Source organism: Bison bison, unplaced genomic scaffold (genome assembly GCF_000754665.1).
Source record: "Bison bison bison isolate TAMUID 2011002044 unplaced genomic scaffold, Bison_UMD1.0 scf7180017854385, whole genome shotgun sequence".
Lineage (NCBI taxonomy): Eukaryota > Metazoa > Chordata > Mammalia > Artiodactyla > Bovidae > Bison > Bison bison.
In genome coordinates this window covers 120595-145109 of record NW_011484958.1, presented here as the reverse complement: position 1 = coordinate 145109, position 24515 = coordinate 120595, and the positions used below count along the sequence as shown (strand labels likewise).

General features: G+C 50.6%; 2 protein-coding genes across 2 annotated transcripts in view; both read left to right on the top strand.

Moving 5' to 3' along the window:
• Positions 1-10939, top strand: part of AEN (apoptosis enhancing nuclease) — an 11314-nt gene extending 375 nt beyond the window's left edge. Inside the window, exons 2-4 of the mRNA XM_010856706.1 lie at positions 4125-4728; positions 7555-7755; positions 8580-10939. Of these exons, the coding sequence (XP_010855008.1) occupies positions 4183-4728; positions 7555-7755; positions 8580-8816 (984 nt within the window). The 5' untranslated portion in view covers positions 4125-4182 and the 3' untranslated portion in view covers positions 8817-10939. The remainder of the gene's footprint in view (positions 1-4124; positions 4729-7554; positions 7756-8579) is intronic.
• Positions 10940-14999: 4060 nt separating this feature from the next.
• ISG20 (interferon stimulated exonuclease gene 20kDa) overlaps positions 15000-24515 on the top strand; it is an 18067-nt gene continuing 8551 nt past the window's right edge. The window contains exons 1-2 of the mRNA XM_010856702.1: positions 15000-15275; positions 15571-15822. Of these exons, the coding sequence (XP_010855004.1) occupies positions 15595-15822 (228 nt within the window). The 5' untranslated portion in view covers positions 15000-15275; positions 15571-15594. The remainder of the gene's footprint in view (positions 15276-15570; positions 15823-24515) is intronic.

Sequence of the window (24515 nt, the reverse complement as noted above, 5' to 3'; positions counted from 1 at the left end):
CCTCTTGGCCCGCATCGCGCCCTGCTCTAGGGTCTCGGGTCTGAGTGGGCGGCGCTGGGCAGTGGGCCCGGGCCTGGTGGGCGTTGGCCGGGCAGCCGCGACCCCTGAGTGACCAATGCCTCAGTTCCTCCCTGATGAGGCCCGGCCGCCCGCAAGTCACTCCCCGGGAACGCCGGCGGCCGGGGGAGACTGAGCAGGCTCTCCTCGGACTTTCTTGTCTCATTTTAACTTTTCAGCGGCACAGGGGATCTCATCGAGCCGGCTTTTCTCAAATTCCGGCGATTATTAGTGTCCTGTTGCGGGGGGCGGGGCCGCGCAGTCTGAAATACAGATTCGAGGGCCCTTTTCCCCAAATGGCAGTTAAGGTGTGGGGGTAGGCCTGGAAATCAGACTTTTTAAACAGACGTCTTGATTGTTTCTGATAATGAGCTGCTTTTTGGAGGTGGGTTGCCTGGAGAATCCCAGGGATGGGGGAGCCTGGTGGGCTGCCGTCTTGGGGTCGCTAAGAGTAGGACATGACTGAAGCGACTTAGCAGCAGCAGCAGCAACCTAGTTGACGCTGGGTTTAATAAACCCTAGTTTTATGTTAGGTCAGCCATCCCCAACTTTTTTTTGGCACCAGGGACAGGTTTGGAAGACAGATTTTCCCATGGACTGGGAAGGCAGGGCGGATGGTTTCTGGATGATTCAAGTGCCTTATGGTTCTTTCTAATCTAATGGTGTTGCTGATCTGACAGGAGGTACCGGTCTGTGGCCCAGAGGTTGGGGACCCCTGAGTTAGGAGACAGTGGACCTAGGTGGGAGCGGTCCTGTTGGTCCTGTTCATCCAGCTGTTTAGTGCCAGAGCAGGGTCTAGAACTGCCCATCTTCCTGATGGCCAGCAAGTTGGTGGCCCTGAGACCACTGGCGATTCTGACTTTGCAGTTCCTTTGCCCAAAGGCCTGGTGGCTGCTGATTCAGATGTTGGTTCTGGGTGGGAGAGAGATTTGTTTGCTTCACTGAAACATTTGTTGTTTGAGCGAAGCTTCTCCCTAGCTTCACAGAGCCCAAGAAGAGGACTATGTGCCCTTGATGATTAATTGTTGGTTCTGATGTGTCAGCTAAGTCAGGACATGTAGAAGAGGACTGCTTTCATTTCTTGGAACAAAGAGCCCCTGAGAATTTTTTTTCCCCCTCCTCCATGCTACTCTGCGACCCCACGGACCTCCAGGCTCCTCTGTCCATGGGATTTCCCAGGCAAGAATACGGAGTGGGTTGCCGTTTCCTTCTCCAGGAGATCTTCCCGACCTAGGGATCCTGCGTCTCCTGCATTGGCAGGTGAATTCTTTACCACCATGCCACCAATTTCTGGCTTCTTTGAAACTTTGTCAACAGGTTTAGGGAGGCCATCGACCCTAGTCTGGGCCTCGGCCCTTGACATTGCAGGGTCCTTGGTCATCTCAGAGAAGGACAAGGTCCCTCCTCCCCTACAGAAGGCAGTTATTAGCAGGTCTCTGTCTTCTTAGACCTCATTCTCCCCATTACTGGGCCAAGGCAAGTTGAGGTTCTGTATCTGTCAGCCTCAGTAGGTGACTTGTGAATATGAAGTTGATTATAGTTGAGAGCCCGTTTAAAAAGGAGAAGAGTTCTTGGGGGAAGGGGTCAGGAAGCAGAGGGAGGATGGGTCACGGAAACTCCCCTCTGGTCCAGGCATCACTGAATGGTAGGTAGTTCATCTCTCCTCCCATTTCTCTTAATCTCTGCTGCCCTTGCGCAGATTCCTATGTTCTTTCTCCAGGTCTCTTCCTTTAAGGCAGTTGTGATCCTGTCCCCCTCTCCCTAAAACTCTGGAGATTGATGGTTCCCACCCACCTTTGGATGAAGCCCCAACTTTGACTTTTCTCCAGGGACAGTTCTCTCTTACTTTCCCGGTCTCCTCGCTCCTACCTCCTTTCTTTCCAGTTGCTGCACCCAAATCCTTGCTTTCCCACCATGAATCTGTCTTGCCTCTTGGACTTCGTGTCCATGTTTTTTTCTGTCTGCGTGCCCTTCCCTTCCTGGGCTGACTGGTGGACCTTTCTGAAACCCTTCAAAGTGTCTCCTCCACTGCCAGGCCTTCTCTAACTTAGCGTGTCTGCTTTTTAAATACCTGGCCTGATGACAGTCGTGGGTCCTTTCATATATTTATGTGTGTGTGTGGGAGTATGCAGGGAGTTTATAATATATACATATAATAAATGTAAATATGTAGCGTAATGGGGATTTGGCCACAATACAAATATATACTAACCAGTGGAAAGCCTAGGATATGACACTGCTGACTCCACAGAAAATCCCTTTGATACTATGAAGAATAGTTGATTCAGGAGTTAAGAATGAGCAGCTCAATTTTAATCAGATGTACTAGGAAATAGCATTTTCATGAATATAGTTGCAACTAAAATTGGTCACCTGTAAAGATTTTAAAGGCTACATCAAAGCATATAGTCTAGATGAAAGACGGATTAATGAACCAAGAGACTGAAATAATGGGGTGGGGGAGGGAAGGATTGGGAGTTTGGGATTAGCAAATGCAAATTATTACATATAGGATGGATAAACAAGTATAGCGCTGCTGCTGCTGCTCAGATGCTCAGTCATGTCCAACTCTTTGTGACCCCATGGACTACAGCACGCCAGGTTCCTCTGTCCATGGGATTTTCCTGGCAATAATACTGGAGTGGGTTCCCATGCCCTCCTCCAGGGGATATTCACGACCAAGGGATAGAACCCTCGCCTCCTGCATTGCAGGTGGATTTTTTTTTTTAATCACTGACCCACTGGGGAAGCCCCCTGTATAGCACAGGAAACTATATTCAATATCCTGTGATAAATCTTAATGGAAAAGCACATGAAAAGGAATGTGTGTGTGTGTGTGTGTGTGTGTGTGTGTGTGTGTGTATAACTGATCACTTTGTTATACAGCTGAAATTAATAACACTATAAATCAGTTATACTCCAGTAACTTTTAAAATAATAATAATTAAAAAAAATACACATGGATTTTACCATTTCCTCTTCACAAGGGAAGGGTGGGTTTACATGCAAAGAACCTGAATTGGTTAGGTACTTATTCTGAGCTGAGTTAGTCCCTGCTTGACTGCTTCAAAGCGCTGGTTTTCTGGTCTATTCAAAATCTACCAGCTGACTTAGCACAGCAAATGAGATGAGGCTTCCCAAGCTACATCCTTGACGATTGGGAAGATGCCGGTCTTACTGCATGGGGTTTGTAAACCCACGTGAACAAACAGCTACTTCCTGTGACCATGGTGTGTGACAGCATCTCCTGTCAGCCCAGTGTTCAGGCAGGGAGAGCTCGGAGGAGGTCCCACGGAAGTCCGCATCACTGTGCCTCAGGGCTTTTTTCTGTTTCGCCGTTTTAGATTTGAGCTGGTTTACCAGGACACCTATGCCTCTAGACCTCCATGATTAAACTACGAGTCCAACTATGTTAAATGTTTGTAGACAGTGTTATGACGAGTGAATTAGAAAGTCCTATGTCATTTTGGTTAACACATACCAAAAATACAACTGTTGTGGGCTTCCTGTGAAATAGTTTCTCTAAGTTCTACTGTGGGTAGAAAAGGTTCTACCTTTACATTGCATAAAGCTTTTATTTGTTTATCCAAAATGGGGTTTCGTATATATGTAACACCTCTGTAATCTTTATTTTCTCATTTTGTTTATTTTCTCTTAAACCTCTCTAAAAGTTTTTCATAATTTTTAGTTTAAGCTAACAATGTTGGAGGTAGGCTATGGTGTAGAATTTGAAAGCCTGGGTTCTGGGTTCACATCAGCCTTTGTTTATTAATTGGATGAATTACTAAGCCTTGATGCCTCACTTTTTGCACCTACAATACGGGGATAATAATACCTTTTTGAGTTGTGGGAAAGATTGAGTGATTCCATGTAAAGTACTTAAGACAGTGATTTTGCAGGTGATATTGACTCTGTGAGTGCAGTTATCATTAAAACAGGTCCTTGGCTTTGTCTGGTATCTTGCACGCTGTACAGCAGTTGCACACTGGCTGGAGGGAAGGGGTGTGGGGGGCAGGGCTGGCCGGGCTTGCTCCTCACCCTGCCCCTCTGCCCTGTTTCTCTCCCAGACTGCTGCCCTGTTGGCAGATCACCTCCCAGGTCTCCCTGGCCCTGAGCGGTGCACAGATGGGGATGGTACCCCAGGAAGCTTCTGAGTCAGTGCAGTGCCCGAGCCCTTCCCTGGCCAGCCCGAATGCCAAGGATGTGCTTCGGAGGAAGCACAAGAGGAAGAGCCGACAGCACCAGCGCTTCATGGCCCGGAAGGCCTTGCTGCAGGAGCAGGGACTGCTGAGCCCACTCCGGGAGCCAGGACCCTCCCCTCTGCCTACGTTGCCCGGGGCCCCGCCAGGCACAGAAGCCGCCAGCAGTGCCAGGCAGCGTCCGCGGGCTGAACCTGGAGGTACTGGGTGCAGCAGAAAGCCAGCCCCCAGGGACTCTGCCGGCCCCTTGCCCAGCAAATGCGTGGCCATCGACTGCGAGATGGTGGGCACAGGACCCCGAGGGCGCGTGAGTGAGCTGGCCCGCTGCTCCGTGGTGAGCTACCACGGCGAGGTCCTCTACGACAAGTACATCCGGCCTGAGATGCCCATCGTGGACTACCGCACGCGCTGGAGCGGCATCACCCGGCAGCACATGCGCAAAGCCATCCCCTTCCAAGTGGCCCAGAAAGAGGTGAGGGCAGGGCGGGGGGCTTAGCCCAGGTCTGAGTTAACATGTAGCCACTGGAAGCAGAGAGACCTTGGGAACCTTTCTAAGCTTCTTCAAACAATGGGTTTTCTCTCCATAGGAAAGGGTGAGTAGAAATCCTGCCTTACCTGCATGGAGCGACTGCTGGCCGTCCCACGTGGTGGTGTGTGTGGAAAGGCTGTGCCTTTCCCACAAGATGGGAAACAGCTTATACTCCACATTTTCTTCTTCTGTTATAAAAGTACTACGTGTCTGCATAAAATGTGTAAGGTCCATAGCATTGTCTCCTTCGGGTGTTAATATTTTGGTATTTTTTTATGTTAGTTTTTAATTGCTTTGTTGTTCAGTCAGTAAGTCATATTCCCACTCTTTGTGGCCCCATGGACTGCAGCATGCCAGACTTCCCTGTCCTTCACCACCTCCTGGAGTTTGCTCAAACTCATGTCCATTGAGTCGGTGATGCCATCCAGCCATCTCATCCTCTGTCGTCCCCTTCTCCTGCCTTCCGTCTTTCCCAGCAGCAGGATTTTTTCCAGTGAGTCAGCTCTTCCCATCAGGTGGCCAAAGTATTGGAGCTTCAGCTTCAGCATCAGTCCTTCCAATGAATATTCAGGGTTGATTTAGGATTGACTGGTTTGATCTCCTTGCTGTCCAATGGACTCATTGCTTTGAGGAAAATTAATTTGTGGTTGGGACCACACTAACGTGCCAGGAACTCCCAAACATCCTTGAGCATAGGAAATATACCTAAATCCTTATTAACAATTTTGGATTCTTGTCCCAGATCCTCTCCGTAGAGATTCTGATCCTGCAAGTCTCTAGGTCTTGGGAGGGAATTGATGTGTGTTTCTAAAAACCATCGTGATGTACAAACCTGCATGATAAATACCCTAGAGCTGATGGGGAAAATGGGGTTAGAGACACAACACTTAAGCTTTATCAATGACCCCCCAGATAAAAAGATAGAAGCCTAATAACAGTGGAAGCACAGTTTTGCACAGGTTCAGTGGTTAAGGAAAGTGTAAATTTACATATGGTGCTTTGTGAGCAAATTCTGGAAGATAGTGAAGGACAGGGGATCCTAATGTGCTGCAGTCCCTGGGGTCGCCAAGAGTCGGCCTGACTTGGCGACTGAACTGAACTGAAGTTGCCTTGAAAAGACCCGGACACGACTTAGCGACTGAACTGAACTTGCCTTGATAAGACCTGGAGCACTCAGGGAAGTAGCTGTCGAGAGGATGGTGGCTTGTGCTGTGGTGGAGCGGTTAAGGGTGTTACCTGAAGTTAGGAAGTGGGAAGCCAGGTGTGGGAAGCATGCAGGTGAGCTAAGCTGGCTGGTAGACTTCTGAGGTGTGGGCACTTTGTGATTTCCCTGTGGCTCTGCTAAACTGAGTATGGTTTCTGCATTCACTCAGTGTTTATCAAGGGCAAAATTTGCATTACTCTCAAGTCCCATCAACCAGGTTGGACCATTCTGCATTTTTAAACCAAGCATTGTAGCAAAGCTATACTTAACATTTCTGATTTGTTCTTGGGATGAGGTACATTTAGGGAATACTGATACAAGTCATCTTGTGTCTTCCTTTTTCACAGCAGATACAGTGTAAGCATTTCTTTTAAAAGGATATTTCAGGTGAGCTGATTAGGAATAGAGGCAGCAGGAAGGCAGACGGGTGGTGACCCCCAGCTCCTAGGGACGTCTCTTGGCCTGCCAAAAGCAGGCCCACGCTGGATCAGCCCACACTCTGAGCCAGTATGAATGGGGTGTGCTGAGTCCCTTCCCACCGTGTGGCTTGTGTGTATGTGTGTGGGGTGGTGGCCTATCCCTACCACTGAAGTCTAAGTGTGCCTTATCCATGTGCTACGAAAGCTGAGTTTAGTGATAAATCATGTGTCGCCAGCAGAGGTGGCTGTAGGAGGCTGGCAGTGGGTGATAAGGAGATGCGAGCCCAGGGAAGAGGGCTCGAGGGGTTTGCAGGCCCGTGGCCCTGGATGTGGCTTCCCCTGGAAGTCAGGAAAGAGAGCCTCACCCTGTGCAGATGGTCTGAGCTGAGCCAGAGAGCAGGTTCCGAGGGTGAGAGGTGGGAGTCCTGGACGGCAGAGGGGCAAAGGGACAGAATCCAGAAGACAGGGACTGCTGCGTTAGTGCTGAAAGAGCTGTCCTTGGTTGCATGTCTCCAGTGCCTGGCACAGTTCTTTGGCTTCACCTGGCACGTCTCCCCGGACTCCCTCCTGTGAGCTGAGCTGTCACTGGGCACCACTAGTCTAGGCACACATGTCCCTGCATTTTACAATGAGCTAACATTGAGGGGCAGCTGAACAGGCCATGCGGAGCTGAACATGTACTTAAACAACATGGTTAATCCCCCAAAGGAGAGAGCAGCAGGGGTCCTGGTGGCAGCCGGGGCAGACTCCTGATGTTTAAAGCTGAGCCCTGATGTGAGAGGGGCTGGTGGAAGTTGGGGGCAGAAGTAGGTGGGAGAGGGTCGGGGGTGGCTAAGTCTTCCAGGCTGAGAAGAGGCTGGGCCAGGAGGAAATATGCTTGTCTGGGATAACCTACCCATCTAAGAGCTCCTTAGTGCTCACAGCCACCCCACCAATGTGGTTGCCAGCTTTCCCATTTTGCAGGTGTGGGGGAAGCTTAAACAGGCCCCTGGTGATAGTGAGTAATGAGTCAAAGGTCTGCATTCAAACTTTGAGCAGCCTGATTAACTGTGGGGCCCATGGTCACCCCTATCTACGCTGCCTCCCCCCACAGGGGTCCCTGGACCACTGAGATGTGGCCCTTCCTGACTCCTCCTCTGTTCACAGATCCTCAAGCTCTTGAAGGGCAAGGTGGTGGTGGGCCACGCCCTGCACAACGATTTCCAGGCCCTCAAGTACATCCACCCTCGGGGCCAGACCCGGGATACCACCTCCGTCCCCAGCCTCCTCAGCCAGCCAGGGCTCCACGTCCGGAATCGTGTCTCTCTTAAGGACCTGGCCCTGCAGCTGCTGCACAAGAAGATCCAGGTGTGTGGGGCCGGAGGGGAGCGGAGCGGGGAGCCAGGGGCCATGGGCAGGCAGTGCGGGGCCTGCCACTTCCCCAGCCTGGTCCTGGGACTCCCAGGTGTACACAGAACCCTGGGCATTTTCTCTCCACCCTCCTCTTCAGTAGGTTGTGACTGGAAGCCACCTGCTCCCAGGCTGCTCTCTTTAGATCCATCTCCCACCCAGTTCCTGCTTCTGTCCTCTCGTTCACGTGTAGAATTCCATCTCCTACAACCAGGAGTGGTCAGGAGTACCTGTCAGTCTTGGTCCTCCTGTGTTTCACATTCATTATTCCATCTGCTCCGCAAGCCTTTGAATTGGGTTTAATGTATTTATTTTTTCCATATGACTGCGTCGAGTAGATCTTTGTTGCTGCCTGCGAACCTTTTCCAGTTGCGACAAGTGGAGGCTGCTCTCTGGTTGCAGTGCTCGGGCTTCTCAATGCAGTGATTTCTCTTGTTGCAGGGTGTGAACAAAGCCCATGGCCTATGAGATCTTCCCGGACTAGGGAATGAACCCATGTCTCCTGCATTGGCATGCAGATTCTTTACCACTGAGCCCCCCGGGAAGCCCAGAATCAGGGATTTTTTAAACTGGTTTTTATATTTAAGGAGATAGGCGAAAGAGATGGCTTGTGATACCACTGGCATTCCAGCGCTCTTCTTTGTGACTGGGTCCCATGTCCTTCTCACAAGGCTGTGCACCCGTGTTCTAAGAGTACACGTCCCTGGGCCTGGACCCAGAGCCCGGGTCGCCTAACTTCCCCCCAGGACCTCGGGCAATGACACGTGGGCTCTCGTCCGCAGGTGGGCCAGCACGGGCACTCGTCAGTAGAAGACGCCATGACAGCCATGGAGCTCTACCGGCTGGTGGAGGTGCAGTGGGAGCAGCAGGTGGCCAGCAGCCTCCGGGCGCCGCCTGAGGACAGAGAGCCCGACAGCAGCACAGACATGGAGCAGTACATGGAGGACCAGTACTGGCCGGCAGACCCGGCCCAGGGCACCAGCGGAGACCCGGGGGCAGCGCCAGGCGGAAGGGAGTGAGGGAGGAGAAGCTCCCCTGGGGAACGGGGACAGGAGAGCGCCTGGGGCAGGATGCCTGGCTGCCCCCAGGGTCTGAAGAGTTGGGACCACCTGCCCACAGCACAGCCCTCCCCTCTCTAGGGCTGTTATCAGCCCTTCCTCCCCCACTCCTGTGGTTTTGCAAATGGCACTTTATAGACGCCGTGAAAATGGCAGGTGGGCTAGAACCCAGCAGAAGTAGGGAATGCACCAACAGATGGCATCAAGCCACCCCCACCCTCATGCTGTGCTCTAAAGGGATCAGCCTCCTTGGGGGTGCTGGGTGGGGGTGTCAATATTCCAGAGTTCCCTTATCTCCACCCAGTGACCTGGGGCAAAGTTTTCTTCCCTGTTGTCACCAGCTACCTCTTCCTCCAGAGTCACTTTCTAGAGAATAAGTATGCCCTGAGGCTATACAGTTAAGGCCACTCCAAGGCCATTTTGTCCCTTTCTGAACTAGAACTCTGGCAGCAACGGAACAGCAGAGACCTCAGACCATGGGGAGCTGGGTCCTCACCTGCTTGCGGGGAGGAGTCACCAGGTGCTCTTCTGGGAGGAGGGAAGGCAGATAAGCTCTGGGTGGAGGCTGGCATATGTATCTTGACCCAAGGCAGGCATTCCTCCTGCCCACCCAGCGCTAGTCCCTCAAGCAGAAGTCTGAGAAACAGTAGAGCGGTTTAAATTCTGGGACCCCTCTGCAGAATTGCCCACTGGGATCTTTATTTATTGAGAGCAAGACCACAGGTCTCTAGGGGTGCAGAGGGCAGGTCTGCCAGGGTTAGACTGGGCATTAGCAACTGTGTAGTTGTGCTCACACTTGGGTGGGTGCCCCCAGCCACTTGTGGTTGGGTGAGTGGGTGGGTTTTCTCTAAATTACTAAAAATGTTCTCTGTCAGGATTCATCCCCCACCCCTCTGTCCTTTTTCCCTAAAGGACCAGTTTTGTGGTATTGGGGTACCTGAGAGCTCAAGTCACACAGAAACTCTGAGCCCCATCTTAGCTCGCCACTTAATAGCTTTGAGACCTAGGTAAGTGTGTGACTTCACTCAAGTCTGATCCCTCATCTGTAAAATGGGGATAAGGGTACCACCTACCTCACAGGATTGTTAGGCTCTGTGAGCTGTGTTTTCTTTAAGGATTAGTGTTAGGTTCTTCCAAGTAACACCTGAACACACCCTGGGGCCATTTGAGGGCTTTGACCCCAGAAATGAAATATTTCCAGCCTTATCAGTAAACAAAGGAAGTCACAGTCATCAACAACTGCAGATTGCAGCCCTTAAACAGTGAACTGATGAACCCGGAAGAAACTCAGGGCTGAAAAGAATACCTGCCAGCTAGCAGTCATCAGACTAGCCACTCCCTACAGGAGAGCCCTGAGAAAACTCAGGATGTGAAACCCAGGATACCAGCCCCAGAGAGCTGAGGTGCAAGTCAAAGGAATGATTTCAGCTTGAGCCCAGACTCTTGCATCTTCCCATACATAGAAAAGCACTAAACTCCTTAATCCGAGATTTCTGGTTTTAACTAGCATCGTATTTTGATGTTTGGGACCACTTGCCCTTTGTTTCAAAACTCCTATATAACCTGACTCCACTCCTCGCCTGCTCAGATCAGAGCTCTGAAATGCTGGCTCCTGGGCTGCAGTCCTCATTTTGCACCCAAATAAAACAACTCGCATCTCTCACGTTGTGCATTTTTTGCCCAGACAGGACTTGTTCTTGTGGCTATTCCAGTAGGTGGGGCACGGGCCACCAAGCACAGCTCAGAGGTTGTGGGCCCTCCCTCTCCCTGTGCTGCACGGATTTGGTATCAGTCAGCAAAGCAGCAGGGCCAGAGAGTGAGAGACACTCCTGAAAACGAAACAGCAAACGCAGGGCCGCAGACTGTTCTGGGAGCTGGCTGAGTCACTGACCAGCTGCTGATCGGCTTCCAAGACTTTGTTCTAGGCTCCTGAAAAGCCTAGCTGATGCCACACTCACAGCTGAGCAGCTGCTTAAGGGCTTTGGGCTTTGGGCTGAGGGATGGAGCTGTTCACATGTGGAGGTGTACTGGGTTTAAAATCAGCTTTGTACAACCGTTCTGGAATAAAACCCAACTGCAGAAGTGGGTGAAATGGCCTTTTCTTTGAATCCTCCAGCCGAGGTGGGAAGGGACTTGCTGAAGGGCTGTGGGACCCCAGGGCACCGAGTCTTGCTGGGCGCTTTGGCCTTTGAGGTGGGTGGCTTTCAAGATGGTGCTTTGGAATGTGGCCAGAAAATCTTAGAGCTACAGAATGTATGTAGTTTATTTTTTTATGTAAGTGCCCTATCACGTATAGAGTACAAGTTTATTAAACTTGTTTCTCTTTGAAGCTATGTACTCACTTTTTATCTTTTTTTTTTTTTTTAGTTTTAAATATAAAATACACAGCTTAAAATTTACCATCTTAACCATTTTTAAGTGTAGAGTTAATAGTGTTAAACACCCACTATGCAACTCATCTCCAGAACTGTTATTATCTTACAAAACTGAGATTCTATGCTCATTAAACAATAACCCCTCAGACCCTCCTCCTTTCAGCTCCTGGCCACTCCCATTCCACTTTGATTTTGTGTGTTTGATTAGGTACCTCATATAAGTGAAATCTGACTCAATGGACGAGTTTGAACAAACTCCAGGAGATCGTGAAGCACAGGGAAACTTGGTGTGCTGCAGTCCGTGGGGTTGCAAAGAGTGGAACATGACTGAAAAATGATAAGTTAAATCCTACAGTATTTGCCTTTTCGTGTCTGGCTTACTTCACTTAACAAAATGTCCCCAGAGTTCATCTCTGAGGTTGTAGGATGTGTCACCATTTCCTTCCATTTTCAGGCTGAGTAACATTCATTTGGATGTCCATGCCATCGTTTATTCATCCATCCATCCACGGACAAGCATTTTTATTGTTAATAATGCTACTGTGTCTCTCCAGGACTCTGCTTGTGATTCTTCTGGATATACACCCAGAAAAATGGGATTGCTGGCTCATGGTAGTTCTGCGTTTAATTTTTTAAGGGATCTTACATTGTTTTACACAGTGACTGCACCATTTTACATTCCCAATGGCTACACGAGTGTCCTAATTTCTCCACATCCTCACCAATATATGTTATTGTCATCTTTTTGGTAATAACCATTTTGACAGGTATGAGGTGGTTACTCGTTTTGATTTGCACTCCCCTGATTTAATGTTGAACATCTTTTTCACATGTTTATTGGTATATAGTTTATTTTTAATTCATTCTTTTTGTGTATTTAAAAATGTATTCCACTAGTACAGTTTGGTGTGTTTTAAGTTGAACCACATGGAATTGCTATATCCGACTGAGGTGGTTCCATCTGTGGTATGTAATTTTGGAATTCACATATTTTAGGGGTTTGTGACAGCTGGATTTCAAAGGGCAGGTTGCCTGTAGGGAGAGGGATGTGACCTACCAATGGGCCAGCTGTGGCAGGGTATGGGTCAGCTAAGGTGGAGAGGTTTGCCAGGAGTGACTCACTTTCCTGCTGGCGCCTGGGGACTTGGTCTGAGTGACACTAGTTAAACCTGGGAAGCAGCACCACTAGGAACCCTGCAGCCCATCGCCTGGCTGGAGTCAGGCATTCCTCCCCTAGGCTGTTAGCAGTTCCTGTGTCCAACCTCAGCACACGGTTGTTATTCAGTCGCTCAGTCGTGTTCGACTCTTTGCGACCCCATGGACTGCAGCACGCCAGCCTTCCCTGTCCATCATCACTTAGAGGTTGCTCAAGTTCATGTCCATTGAATTGGTGATGCTATCCAACCAACTCATCCTCTGCCACCCCCTTCTCATTTTGCCTTGAGTCTTTCCCAGCATCAGGATCTTTTCCAATGAGTTGTCTCTTTGCATCAGATGGCCAAAGTATTGGAGCTTTAGCATCAGTCCCTCCAAAGAATATTCAGGGTTGATTTCTTTCAGGATTAACTGGTTTGATCTCCTTGCTATCCAAGGGACTCTCAGGAGTCTTCTCCAGCACCACAATTCGAAAGTATCTATTCTTCAGGGCTCAGCCTTCTTTAGGGAGTTACTTTTTCAATGTATGTTCAAGTAGCAAGAATTTTGCATCTTCTCGTAAATCAGGGTAATAATCCTTTATGCATTTGAGGAACAAGAAATCCCCAGACAGTCTGAATTCAAGGAAAAGTTGCTCATTCAGAATGGGAACCAAAACCTCTAACTCAAATTTGAACCAAGAACAACACACAGCAACAATGCCATACCCTTCACACATATTTCAGTATCCGGTTTTCTTTTTGAGGTCTGTTAAATGAAGCTGGATGTCTCTTGGTGAATACATTAAGAACCTGGGGAAATTCCTTTCCAAGCCACAAATCTTTGTGACAGTTTGGTGGCAGATTTGACAGCTCAAATCTTGTTCCATCTGGATCTGGGGTAGGAAGTAAGAGGGGGGTGATCAACTCACCCCAGTACCTACAGACAATTTCCTCATTAAAGCTGATTTTATTTTTGCCCCAGTTGTAACTCTCTTATTCAATAGATACTGAGTGCTCCTTATGTACTAGACATTGTTCTAAAGGGTCAGAGTTCTAGCCTGGGAGAGCTGTCGACTTAAAAAAATATTCACAATCTAAAAGTTGAGAGTTAACGTTTTATTCAGTGGGATTTTTAGGACTTCTACCCACTCCAGTATTCTTGGGCTTCCCTTGTGGCTCAGCTGATAAAGAATCTGTCGGCAATGCAGGTGACCTGAGTTCAATCCCTGGGTTGGGAAGATCCCCTTTAGAAGGGAAAGGCTACCCACTCCAGTATTCTGGTCTAGAGAATTCCATAGACCGTATAGTCCATGGGGTTGCAAAGAGTTGGACACAACTGAGTGACTTTCATTTCAGGCCAGGGAGGCGGCATCTGAAGTGACCCTGGGAGAACTGCTTCAAGGAGGTGAGGGGAGGAACCAGGTTATACAGAGGTTTTGAAACAAAGTTTTGCAAAAAAAAAAAAAAACAAAAGGGAAGTTTTTAACTTTTGTAACAAAAGTTTTGCAAAAGTTTTGGGTAGTCTGAACATCAAAAGATTATTGTTAATTAAAGAAAACCAGATATCCCAAGGGCTTCCCAGGTGGTGCTAGTGGTAAAGAACCCGCCTGCCAATGCAGGTAGCCGTAAGAGGCGTGGCTTCGATCCCTGGGTTGGGAAGATCCCCTGGAGAAGGGCACGGCAACCCAGTCCAGTCTTCTTGCCTAGAGAATCCCATGGACAGAGGAGCCTGGCCGGCTGTGGTCCATAGGGATGCAAACAGTGTGACATAGCTTGAATGCATGCACAGATATCCCAACTTAAGGAATTTAGTGTTTTTCTATGCATGGGAAGGTGCAAGAATCTGGGCTCACTGGAGTCATGCCTTTCATATGCATCTCAGCTATCCCAGGCCAGTATCCTGTGTTCTTTTCACATCCTTAGCTCCCTTGGGCTCACCATACGGAGAGTGGCTACAGTCTGATGACTGTTGGATTGCAGGTACTCTTACCTTCCTGAGTGCCCTTAGGGTTCACCAGCTCACACTGGAGGGCTATCCTGCTGATGATGGTGACATCCTTGTCTACGGATATGGCAGGAGATACTCCATTTCTCAGAGCATCAGTTCAGTTCAATTCAGTTGCTCAGTCGTGTCCAAATCTTTGCAACCCCATAGACTGCAGCACACCAGGCTTATAGTCCCTAGGTAATACAGCCAGGCTGGTGGGGACTCCCCCCAAGCCTGCTTCTCCTTGTCCTCAAACAGTGTCAGCATAGCCGGAGGCAGAGCCCTTCAAAGGCAGACATGACTGTTTCTGAGACACCCCTAAGCTGGTGGAGTCTCTAGGGCTCCCTCACTGCCTCCTTGCCTCTGCTGGGTCAGCGGTTGGGGCCAGTCCCCCTTGTGTCCCAGTGAGTAACCTCAGTGTCCCAAGAGCCAGTTCTCCCTGCCCTCGAGAAAGACCTCACAGAACATCAGATTTGGTGGCGGCTCCGGAAGTTGTGGGACTGTCTGCGGACTCCAGTCTCGGGGATGTTTATTCTCTGAGCAGAGGGTGAGAAACAAGAGACAGATGTTGCAATCTACAACATTCACATCAGCCGCGTCACCTGAGGAGGGGCGGGCTTGAGGGATTAGGTGGAGGGGCAGGGGCAAAGACAGATAGGACACCCAGACACGGATGTGTCAGCCTCGTCAGTCCTGAGTCAGCCAGCTTCATCAGTCCTGACTCAAGCTACTGAGCTCCCGACAGGCCAGCAGCCCTAGGAGACGAGGCAGCCCAGCCCACGTGCCTGGCCTCCACCCCTGACTTCACTTGATAACAAACCAGAAACTGAAACAGGGTCAGATTCCCGGCTTGAAGTCAGAGATGAGTCACTGCTAAGAGCAACTGCAGTAGCTGAGAAAGGGGCATCAGAGAGGCAGGCAGGTGAGAGTGGGGGACAGGATGGGGGCTTCCAGACATTTCTCCGGGGCAGTGGCCAGGGGTGGTGGTGGGAGGGGGGCATCTTGGTCCTGAGGCTGCCTGGCAGGACCGGGAGAGGCCGTGGGATCGCCAGGTGAAGAGGCCGGTTGGGGTGGCAAGCAGCCAGCTTCTCTCTGTGCCAGGTGGTGGTTGTGACGAAGGGCAGGGCAGAGGGTGTAGGCTGCCTGGAGGTGGCTGAGGACGCCTGGCACCTCGGCCGGCCTTTCAAATGATGGCTGTCCTGCCGCCCCCTGTCCAGCACACCTGAGGGTCCTGGTGGAACATGGCAAGGAGCGCGGACGTGGTGGCCATGGACTGTGAGATGGTGGGGCTGGGGCCCTTCCGGGAGAGTGGCTTGGCTCGCTGCAGCCTTGTGGACTACCACGGCTCCGTGTTGTACGACAAGTTCATCCGGCCCGAGGGTGACATCACTGACTATAGGACCCCGGTCAGCGGAATCACAGCTCGGAACATGGAGGGGGCCACTCCGTTTGCCGTGGCCAGGCTGGAGGTAAGCGAAGGGCCAGATGCCAGCCAGGCCCACACACACACATACACACGCGCGCCCCAACACATACACGCTCCTCTGGCGCTTGCCCTGGGTGCTGATCTGTGACCCGTAATTCCAGCCATGTCCGACTCCCCACCACCCCTGCACCAGGGCATGAGAAACCCATTGGTGTGGCCATCGCATCCCCAAAGATCAGACATCAGACACCCTTAGGCTTGCCTCTGGGAGCAGCCTTCACGGCATCTGGTCCACCTTGCTGGTCTCATGATGGGGACACAGTCCTGCCTGATGTTCCCTGCACACTGATTTGGGGGCTAGATTCCCCATTCTCTCCCCTACACCGGCTGCCTCTGGGAAATGGGGGATGGATGGGTCTTGGAGGCCCTCACTGGCAGGGGGCCCCTCCCTGAGCCCCCGGGAGAGCTCACACCCAGACCCCCACAGGCCATCCATCCTTCCAGGTGGGTGGGGCGTGCCAAAGTCTCCCAGTCCTCTTGTCCTCCAGCTTGCAACGCCTCTAGTTTACTTTCTGTTTCTCTGAATCACTCAGTGAAAAGGAAACTCAACCCCGCCAGAAGTGGCACCAGGGTTTAGTCATTTCTGGGAAGGTGAGCTCAATTTGGGGAAGTTCACGAAGAACACAAAGGCCCAGGGTTCACTTTAGTCCCATGTACTGCTCATGTGTGCGGCTCCCTGTGCCAGAGACGAGGCCAGAACAATAGCCACTGTTTTCTGAGCACTGGCTACTCACCGGATGCTCCCCGAGTTCCATCTGGGAGCTCAATCATGCCTCACAAAGCAGCCTGCCAGGAGCGTCCTCTGGAGCTGTTAGGTCAGGGCCAAGAGGGCCAGGTTTGAATCCTGGCTTTGCCCCTTACCTGCTAAGTGACCTTGTGCAGGTTCCTTGAACTCTCTGTATCCCGTTTCCCCGATGGGAGTGAGAACAGTAGCAATCTAACAGGATTATTGTGAGGATTGAGAAAGGGCTTGGAAAGAGCGCCTATCGAAGTATTAAAAACCCATTAACTAGGGACTTCCCTGGTGGTCTGGTGGTTAAGACCCTGCACTTCCAGTGTAGGGGGTGCAGGTTTGATTCCTGGTCAAGGAACAAAGATCCCACATGCTGTGTGACATGGCCAAAAAAAAAAAAAAAAACCACACAGAGAACAGAATAAACCTGCTACTTGTTACGATTCTTCCCTTGTTCCCATATTACAGATGAGGAAACTGAGTCTCTTGAACTAAATGTTGGTTTGCTAGGGCTGCTGAAACAAAGTACTGCAAAGTGGTTTAGACAAGAGAAATGTCTGTTCTCACAGTTCTAGAGGCTAGAAGTCCCCGGTCAAGGTGTCAGAAGGCTCCTGAGGGGGGCAGACCTGACCTGTGTCTCTGTCTTGGCCGCTGACGGTTTGCTGGCCATCTGTCTGTTCATTTATTTGGGGCTGCACTGGGTCTTCGTTGCGGAGCACAGGCTTCTCACTGGCTTGGAGCACAGGCTCCAGGTGCACAGGCTCCAGTAGCTGCAGCATGCTGGCTTGGTAGTTACGGGCTCAATAGCTGTGGCTTAGTTGCTCTGTGCCGTGTAGAATCTTCCCCGACCAGGGATCAAACCCACATCCCCTGCGTTGGCAGGCAGATTCTTATCCTGCTGGCCATCTTTGATGGTCCTTGGTCTGGAGAAATGTCACCCCAATCTCCGTCTTTGTGTTCACACGGCATTCTCCTTCCATGCAGGGCTCTGTACCCAGATTTCCCTTTTATAAGGACACCTGTCATATTTGCTAGGGCAGTGGTCCCCAACCTTTCTGGCATCCGGGACTGGTTTCATGGAACACAATGTTTCCATGGGGCTGGGGGGATGGTTTCAGGATGATTCAAGCTCAGTAGGGTTTGAGCTCCTCTGAGAATCTAATGCTACCACTGATCTGAGAGGAGGCAGAGCTCAGGTGGTGATGTGAGTGATGGAGAGCAGCTGTAAATACAGGGGAGGCTTCGCTCACACCTCCTCTCACCTCCTGCTGTGGGGTCTGGTTCCTAACGGGCAATGCACTGGTAGTTGGGCACCCCTGTGTTACGGAACCAACATACTCCATTATGACATCGTAAAAATAACATCTGCCGTGACCCCACTGAGATGGTCGGGGCTGGGGTTTCAACAAGTGGATTTGAGGGGGAACATATTCAACCCATATCACTGAGTATCTCTTACAAGTTCAGATAAATAGAATGTAGAAGGCTTAAAACCTCTAGACCTGTGTGTCCAATAGAGCACCACCTGTGACTAGTGAGCACCTGGAAAGTGGCTGGTCTGAACTAAGATGTAAATATAAAATACGCACTGGATTACAAAGACCTGAATTTTAAAAAGAACCATAAAATGCCTCAATAATTAACATGGATTATATGTTTGATGATATTTTGGTATGTTAGGTTAAATAAAACATATTGAAAGTAATTTAACCTATTTCTTTTAACTTTTAAAATATGGCTGTTGATGATTTAAAATTACACACGTGGCTCATGGTATGTTTCTTTCTATTGGACACCACTGTTCTAGAGTTGCTAACAGGATACTACGGAGCCCAGAGGAGGGGCCACAGTACGTCAGGGGGTTCTAGAAAGGCTTGGCGAGGCTGGTACTGTTTGCCAAAGGAGTGGGAGGATTCAGTGCTTGCAGCTCAGTGTGCCATAGGGAGCCACTGAAGGTTCTTGAGCAAGAGCATAGCAGGATCAAAACCACTGTCAATAAAACCTGAACTGGGGTGCTGGGGAGACTGGATGGGAGTGAGGAAGGAGATGACAATAGAGAGGAATCAGAGAGACTGAGGAGCTGTCGCAAGGATCTTAGTCATCGGCAGCATCTGGAGATTGGGCAAGAAGGAAATGTTAGGACAGAGAACAAGAAGGGGAGGGCAACACGAAGGGAGGTGCGGCTGTTCAGGTGCCGATGGGAGGCCAAGGGACCCTGCGTGGAGCTGCCCACACTCAGATCCGCACTGAGCAGTCAGGTGGGTGGCATGGCATCTCTTCTCCTCCTTCCCCATCCCTCCCTACCCCAAGGTGGAAGAAAGGGCAGAAGAGTCCAGAGCAGGGGAGAGGAGGCCACAGAGAAATGCAATTCCCTGGACGCCCTCAGGCACCAGCCTGGGAGTTAGGACACCTTGGTCCTCATCCACACTTGGTGCTGAAATGCTTTTGTTTCTCAGCTGGAGATGATGCCAGGCCCTTCTGGTGTGTGACATGGGGTGCTGCCCAGAGTAGGCGCTTAATAGCCATTCAAGAGGGCTTCCCAGGTGTCTCCAGTGGTAAGGAATCCACCCGCCAATGCAGGAGACGCAACAGACACAGGTTCAATCCCTGAGTTGGGAAGATCCCCTGGAGAAGGAAACGGCTACCCTGTCCAGTATTCTTGCCTGGAAAATCCCAAGGACAGAGGAGCCTGGGGGCTATAGTCCATGGGGTCGCAAAGAGTTGGACACAACTGAGCACATACACTCACACACACACACACACTCACAGCCGTACAAGGAGGGAGGCGGGAATCCAAAGGCAGGGCAGCTCTCGGGAACCACCTTGTGGTTCACATTTCCTGCTCTGTCACTGATGGTTGGTGTGACATTTGGCAAGTTACTGAAGCTTTCTGAGCCTCTGTTGTCTCATCAGTGAAGGAGGGCTAATGCGTCCTCCCTGGCCTTGTGAACGCGGGGTGTGGTGATGTGGTCTGTAGCTCTAAGCACAGTGCCTGGTTCAGGGTTGACCGTCACTCCATGTGCCCCTGGAGAGGGCAGGGCAGAAACTCAAATTTTACATCCAGTCTTCTCTCCAACTTCCCCTGAGAACTGCGGGCTTAGATTCTGGTCCTCATTTTCTGCACAGGGTAAGCTCCCTGCTCATCTCTCCCATCCGGCTGTCAGAGAAACTTCCCCAGGCCTGGCTCAGATCACAGTCCCCACTCTCATCCCCACCCCCTGGTTCAAATACCTGCAAAGGCTGCCCGTTGCCTAGAGTCCCCTTAACCCAACGTCCATAGTCCCCCAAACCCCATCTACTTACCTTTTCTGGCATCTCTCTCAGCTCAGCCATCACCCCCCAGTGCTTCAGCCCCATCCCGTGCCCCTCCCATTCCCCATTCCTTCCCCTGCCGTCCTGGCAGGCTCAGGCCAGGGGTGTCCTGTGTGAGGCTCTTCCTCACTCCTCACCCTCCCCACCCCCACTCCATCCACTCACTCACCCCCCACTCACCCTCCTTGCTCTAGCCCACACACTTGGCATGCAGAATCTCAGTTCCCTGACCAGGGATCAAACCCATGCCCCCTGCAGTAGAAGTGTGGAGTCCTAACCCCTGGGCCGCCAGGGAAGTCCCAGAGACCGCACACTTTAGAGCTTGCCTACCCACACGCATGGGCCTGCCTAGCTCTGCAGCTCCTGCAGGGTATTTTATCTACCCCAGGTTGGAGACTGTGCTTTGAACATAACAGGTGCCCTGAGAATGTTTGTGGGGCTGGAGTTGAACAGATTTTCATAATAGTACAGGAGTCCTGGGGCTTACCAGGTGGCACTAGTGGTAAAGAACCCGCTTGCCAATGCAGGAGACCTAAGAGACACAGGTTCAGTCCCTGGCGGACTGAAGAGGGAGGAAGATTCCCTGGAGGAGGGCACGGCACCCCACTCCAGTATTCTTGCCTGGTGGGCTACAGTCCATGGGGTCACAAAGAGTTGGACACAACTGAAGTGACTTAGCATGCACAGGAGTCCTGGCAGCTGCGTGGACCAGAACTGCCTCTGCCCTCATGTTGGCCTTTGCTGTCAAGATGCAGTAATACATGCAGGGGGCAGGGAGCAAGCACACTCTCTTCAGACTTGGCTGGACATGGGTCCAGTCCCAGCTCTGCCTCCTGATTGCCCCATGTCCTCCGGCTTGTTGCTAAACCTCTCTGTGACATAGGGGTGATGTGACAAAGTAGCACAGGTGTATCCAGCAAGATGTCCAGGCTCTATTCTAAGTGCTTTCAGCACACCACTACCTTTACTCCCCACCACAGCCTGGAAGGTAGTCTCATCACTCCATTTTACAGATGAGCACACTAAGGCACAAGGCTGAGCAGACTGTCCAAGGAAGGGGAGGAGCAGAGACTCAAATTTTGTCCCCAGGACTTACTCTGCCATGTTCCGATCCTGTGATCAGTGTGTGAATCCTGTGAATTCACTTAACTGTGAATGCTAAGAGCCTGGTGGTGTTTTTCAGTCATCAAGTCCTGTTCGACTCTTTGTGACCCCATGGACTGCAGGACACCAGGCTTCCCTGTCCCTCACTATCTCCAGGAGTTTGCCCAAGTTCATGTCCACTGAATCGGTGATAGCATCCAACCATCTCATCCTCTGTTGCCCTCTTCTCCTTCTACCTTCAATCTTTTCCAGCATCAGGGTCTTTTCCAATGAGTTGTCTGTTTGCATCAGGTGGCCAAAGTATTGGAGCTTCAGCTTCAGCATCAGTCCTTCCAGTGAGTATTCAGGGTTGATTTCCTTTAGAATTGACGGGTTGATCTCCTTGCTGTCCAGGGGACTCTCAAGAGTCTTCTCTGTGCCTGGTGTACACACAGTGTCAGGGCAGCATGAGAGGGAAGCTGAGGGGTGAGGCAACTGCCATCATTTTCTTTTTGTTTTAAGATATATATATATATATATATATTTAAATTTTTATTTATTTATTTTTGACTGTGCTGGATATTCACTGTTGCAAGGGTTTTTCTCCAGTTGCAGCGAGCGGGGTTACTCTTTAGTTGCAGCGCACGGGGTGGGCTCTAGGGTGAGACGGCTTCCGTAGTAGCAGCTCCCGGACTCCAGAGCACAATCTCAATAGATGTGGTGAACGGGCTTAGTTGCTCCGCTGCCTGTGAGATCTTCCCGGATCAGGGATCAAACCTGTCTCCCCTGCACTAGTAGGCAGGTTCTTCGCCACCGAGTCACCAGAGAAGCCCCTGTCGTTTGTTTTCATGAACGAAGACATCAAGACACATTGACCCCACTCGTCATCCTCAGTATTTTAATCCCAAAGGCCAGGCTCATATAACCCGAGATGTACAGGGGGACTCACCAAAGGGCAGAAGTCTATTAGCCATTTATCAGACCCACAAGGCCAGGTGACACCTCTCAGGTGAGTCGAGGTTTCTTGCAGGGCATTTTCCAAAGGCGGCTCACCAACCTGTCTCTTCCTCCCATGGGAATGGCGAGTGGACCAGGCTAGCTGTGAGCCATCGACCAGGTCGTAGAAGCCAGGCGGGCTCCGAGGAGCCACTAAGCCTGCTAGCCCACCTGGTACACCCAGGAGCATTGTGGCCACAAGGCACTGAAGCTTTGAGTGGACTTCCCTCACCCTGTTCTCTTTTTTATTTTTTGTAATGGTATCATATTGCTTTTATTTATTTATCTTAAATATTTATTGATTTGGCTGTGTTGGGTCATAGGTGCTGCACTCAGGATCTTTGCTGTCACATGTGGTATTTTTTTGTAGGGGCACACAGGCTCTAGAGCATTCGGGGTCTGTAGTGGAGGTGTCTGGGTTCAGTGATTGTGGCACATGGGCTTGGTAGCCTCACAGCATGTGGGAGCTTAGTTCCCTGGCCAGGGATCGAACCCATGTCCCCTGCATTGGAAGGGAGACTCTTAACTACTGAACCACCAGGGAAGTTCTGACACTGCTTTTATAATGCGAGGTAATTGCCTTGTTATCTTCTGACACCTGTAGGTCTGACTGTCATCTAACGCAGTAGTTCTCAGTGCACTGTGATTCTGCCCCAAGGGGACATTTTTAGCAACATCTGAAGGCATTTCTGATTGTCGTAAGTGAGGCGGGGAAGGCTGTCACTGATATCCAATGGCTTGAGGCTAGAGATGGTGCTAGACATCCTACAATGCACAGAACACAGACTCACACCAAAGAAGTATCGGGCCCCAAATGTTCGTAGTTCCAAGGTTGAGAACCCTGGTCTACAGAGAGCCCCATAAACCAGGCTGTCAGCACAGGAGGGAACCTGTGAGGAGACCGAGGTCCACAGAGGGGCACTGACTTGCTAAGGACACACAGCAGGCTGGGCTACAGCTCAGTGCCCAGATTCAGAGCTCTCACCTGACAGGTCAATGCTCTTTTTTAAAAAAATATTTATTTATTTGGCTGCCTTGGCTCTGAGTCGAGACACATGGACTCTTCATTGTGGTGCATGGATGTCTCTCTGGTTGTGGCTCGCAGGCTCAGTTGGCCCTCAGCACGTGGATTCTTAGCTGCCAAACCAGGGATGGAATCACGTCCCCTGCACTGGAAGGCAGATTCTTAGCCACTGGACCAGCAGGGAGGCCCCTCAACACTCTTTTAATTCATATTTTAATCTAATGATGATGGTCAGTAACTTGTAACTCACTTTAAAAAAAACCCTAAGTTTTCTATTTGTTTTATTTTTGGTTGCACTGTGTCTTTATTGCGTGTGTGGGCTTCTCACTGCAGTGGCTTCTTTTATTGTGGAGCGCAGCTCTAGGCACGTGGGCTCAGTATGTGGCGCGTGGGCTTAGATGCTCCATGGCATGTAGGATCTTCCTGGAGCAAGGATTGAACCTGTGTCCCTGCATTGGCAGGCAGATTCTTATCTACTGCACCACCAGGGAAAGTCCGTAACATACTTTTGTAAATAAATACTCTTCTAATGTTAACCTGGTATAGTGAGTAGCATCCACCCCAAGACTGGGACTGGAGAATGAGAATGATGCTGTTAGTTCGCACATAGAGAAACTGAACCTTGTGAGTCATCGTAGTTTAGGTGGCAAACAGAAAGGGAGCCACGGTGGCTTGTGAGCAGCGAGTGGTTTCAGCTGTACCAGTGACATAGCCCTTGCCTGGGTCAAGGACCCTGTTGGGGTCCTGACACCTGGCATGTCTTTCTGGGGCTCAGCCAGGTGAAGGAGGACAACTTTGTCATCCAGGTTTTCCACGGGTTAAGCAGCCTTGTGAGAAGCAGACACAAGCTAGGGGCCAGGACACCCGGAGAGCCTGGCAGGGGACAGGACGAAAGAGGGGGTCCAGGGCCACTCCTGACAATGACAGTAGGGGACCTCCACAAGGGCAGCATTCTTCAGAGTGCCTTATAATCACCTCTCCTGGCACCCAGGCATGAACACATGGACAGATGGAAAGACAGATGCATGATGGGAGCAGCAGGCTCTGAGGGGCTGGACAGATATCAGAGCCAGCATTTCCAAACTAGGCAGATGGGAGGAATACCCTGGAACATTTGCTAATGCCCCTTCCTGGTGACGATGCTTCAGCCGGTCTGGAGTAGGGCCCCGCCCTCTGGTCTTTTAACAAGGGCCCCCGGTGATTTTTTGATCAGGCCCATCTGGGAAATACTTGGACTAGAGGGGAAACACAGTGGAAAGAGGATGTGGGCAGATTCCTGCACCTGGGCCTGTCATTCCCCTAATGAGTGACATGGTACACACCACCCGGCAGCCCCTGTCCCTGTGGGTAAGATGCTATGACAATCCCCGCCTCATAGGGCCCGTATTCTGGAATCAGAAATCTTTACTCAGGGCTGTCATGGATTCAGCAGTGGAAATTATTCATTAATTTTTTTCGGTTATATAATATTTTATTTAGGGTTATTACAACACTGTTGTTGTTTTTTTTTTTTTAAGTTTTTATTTTG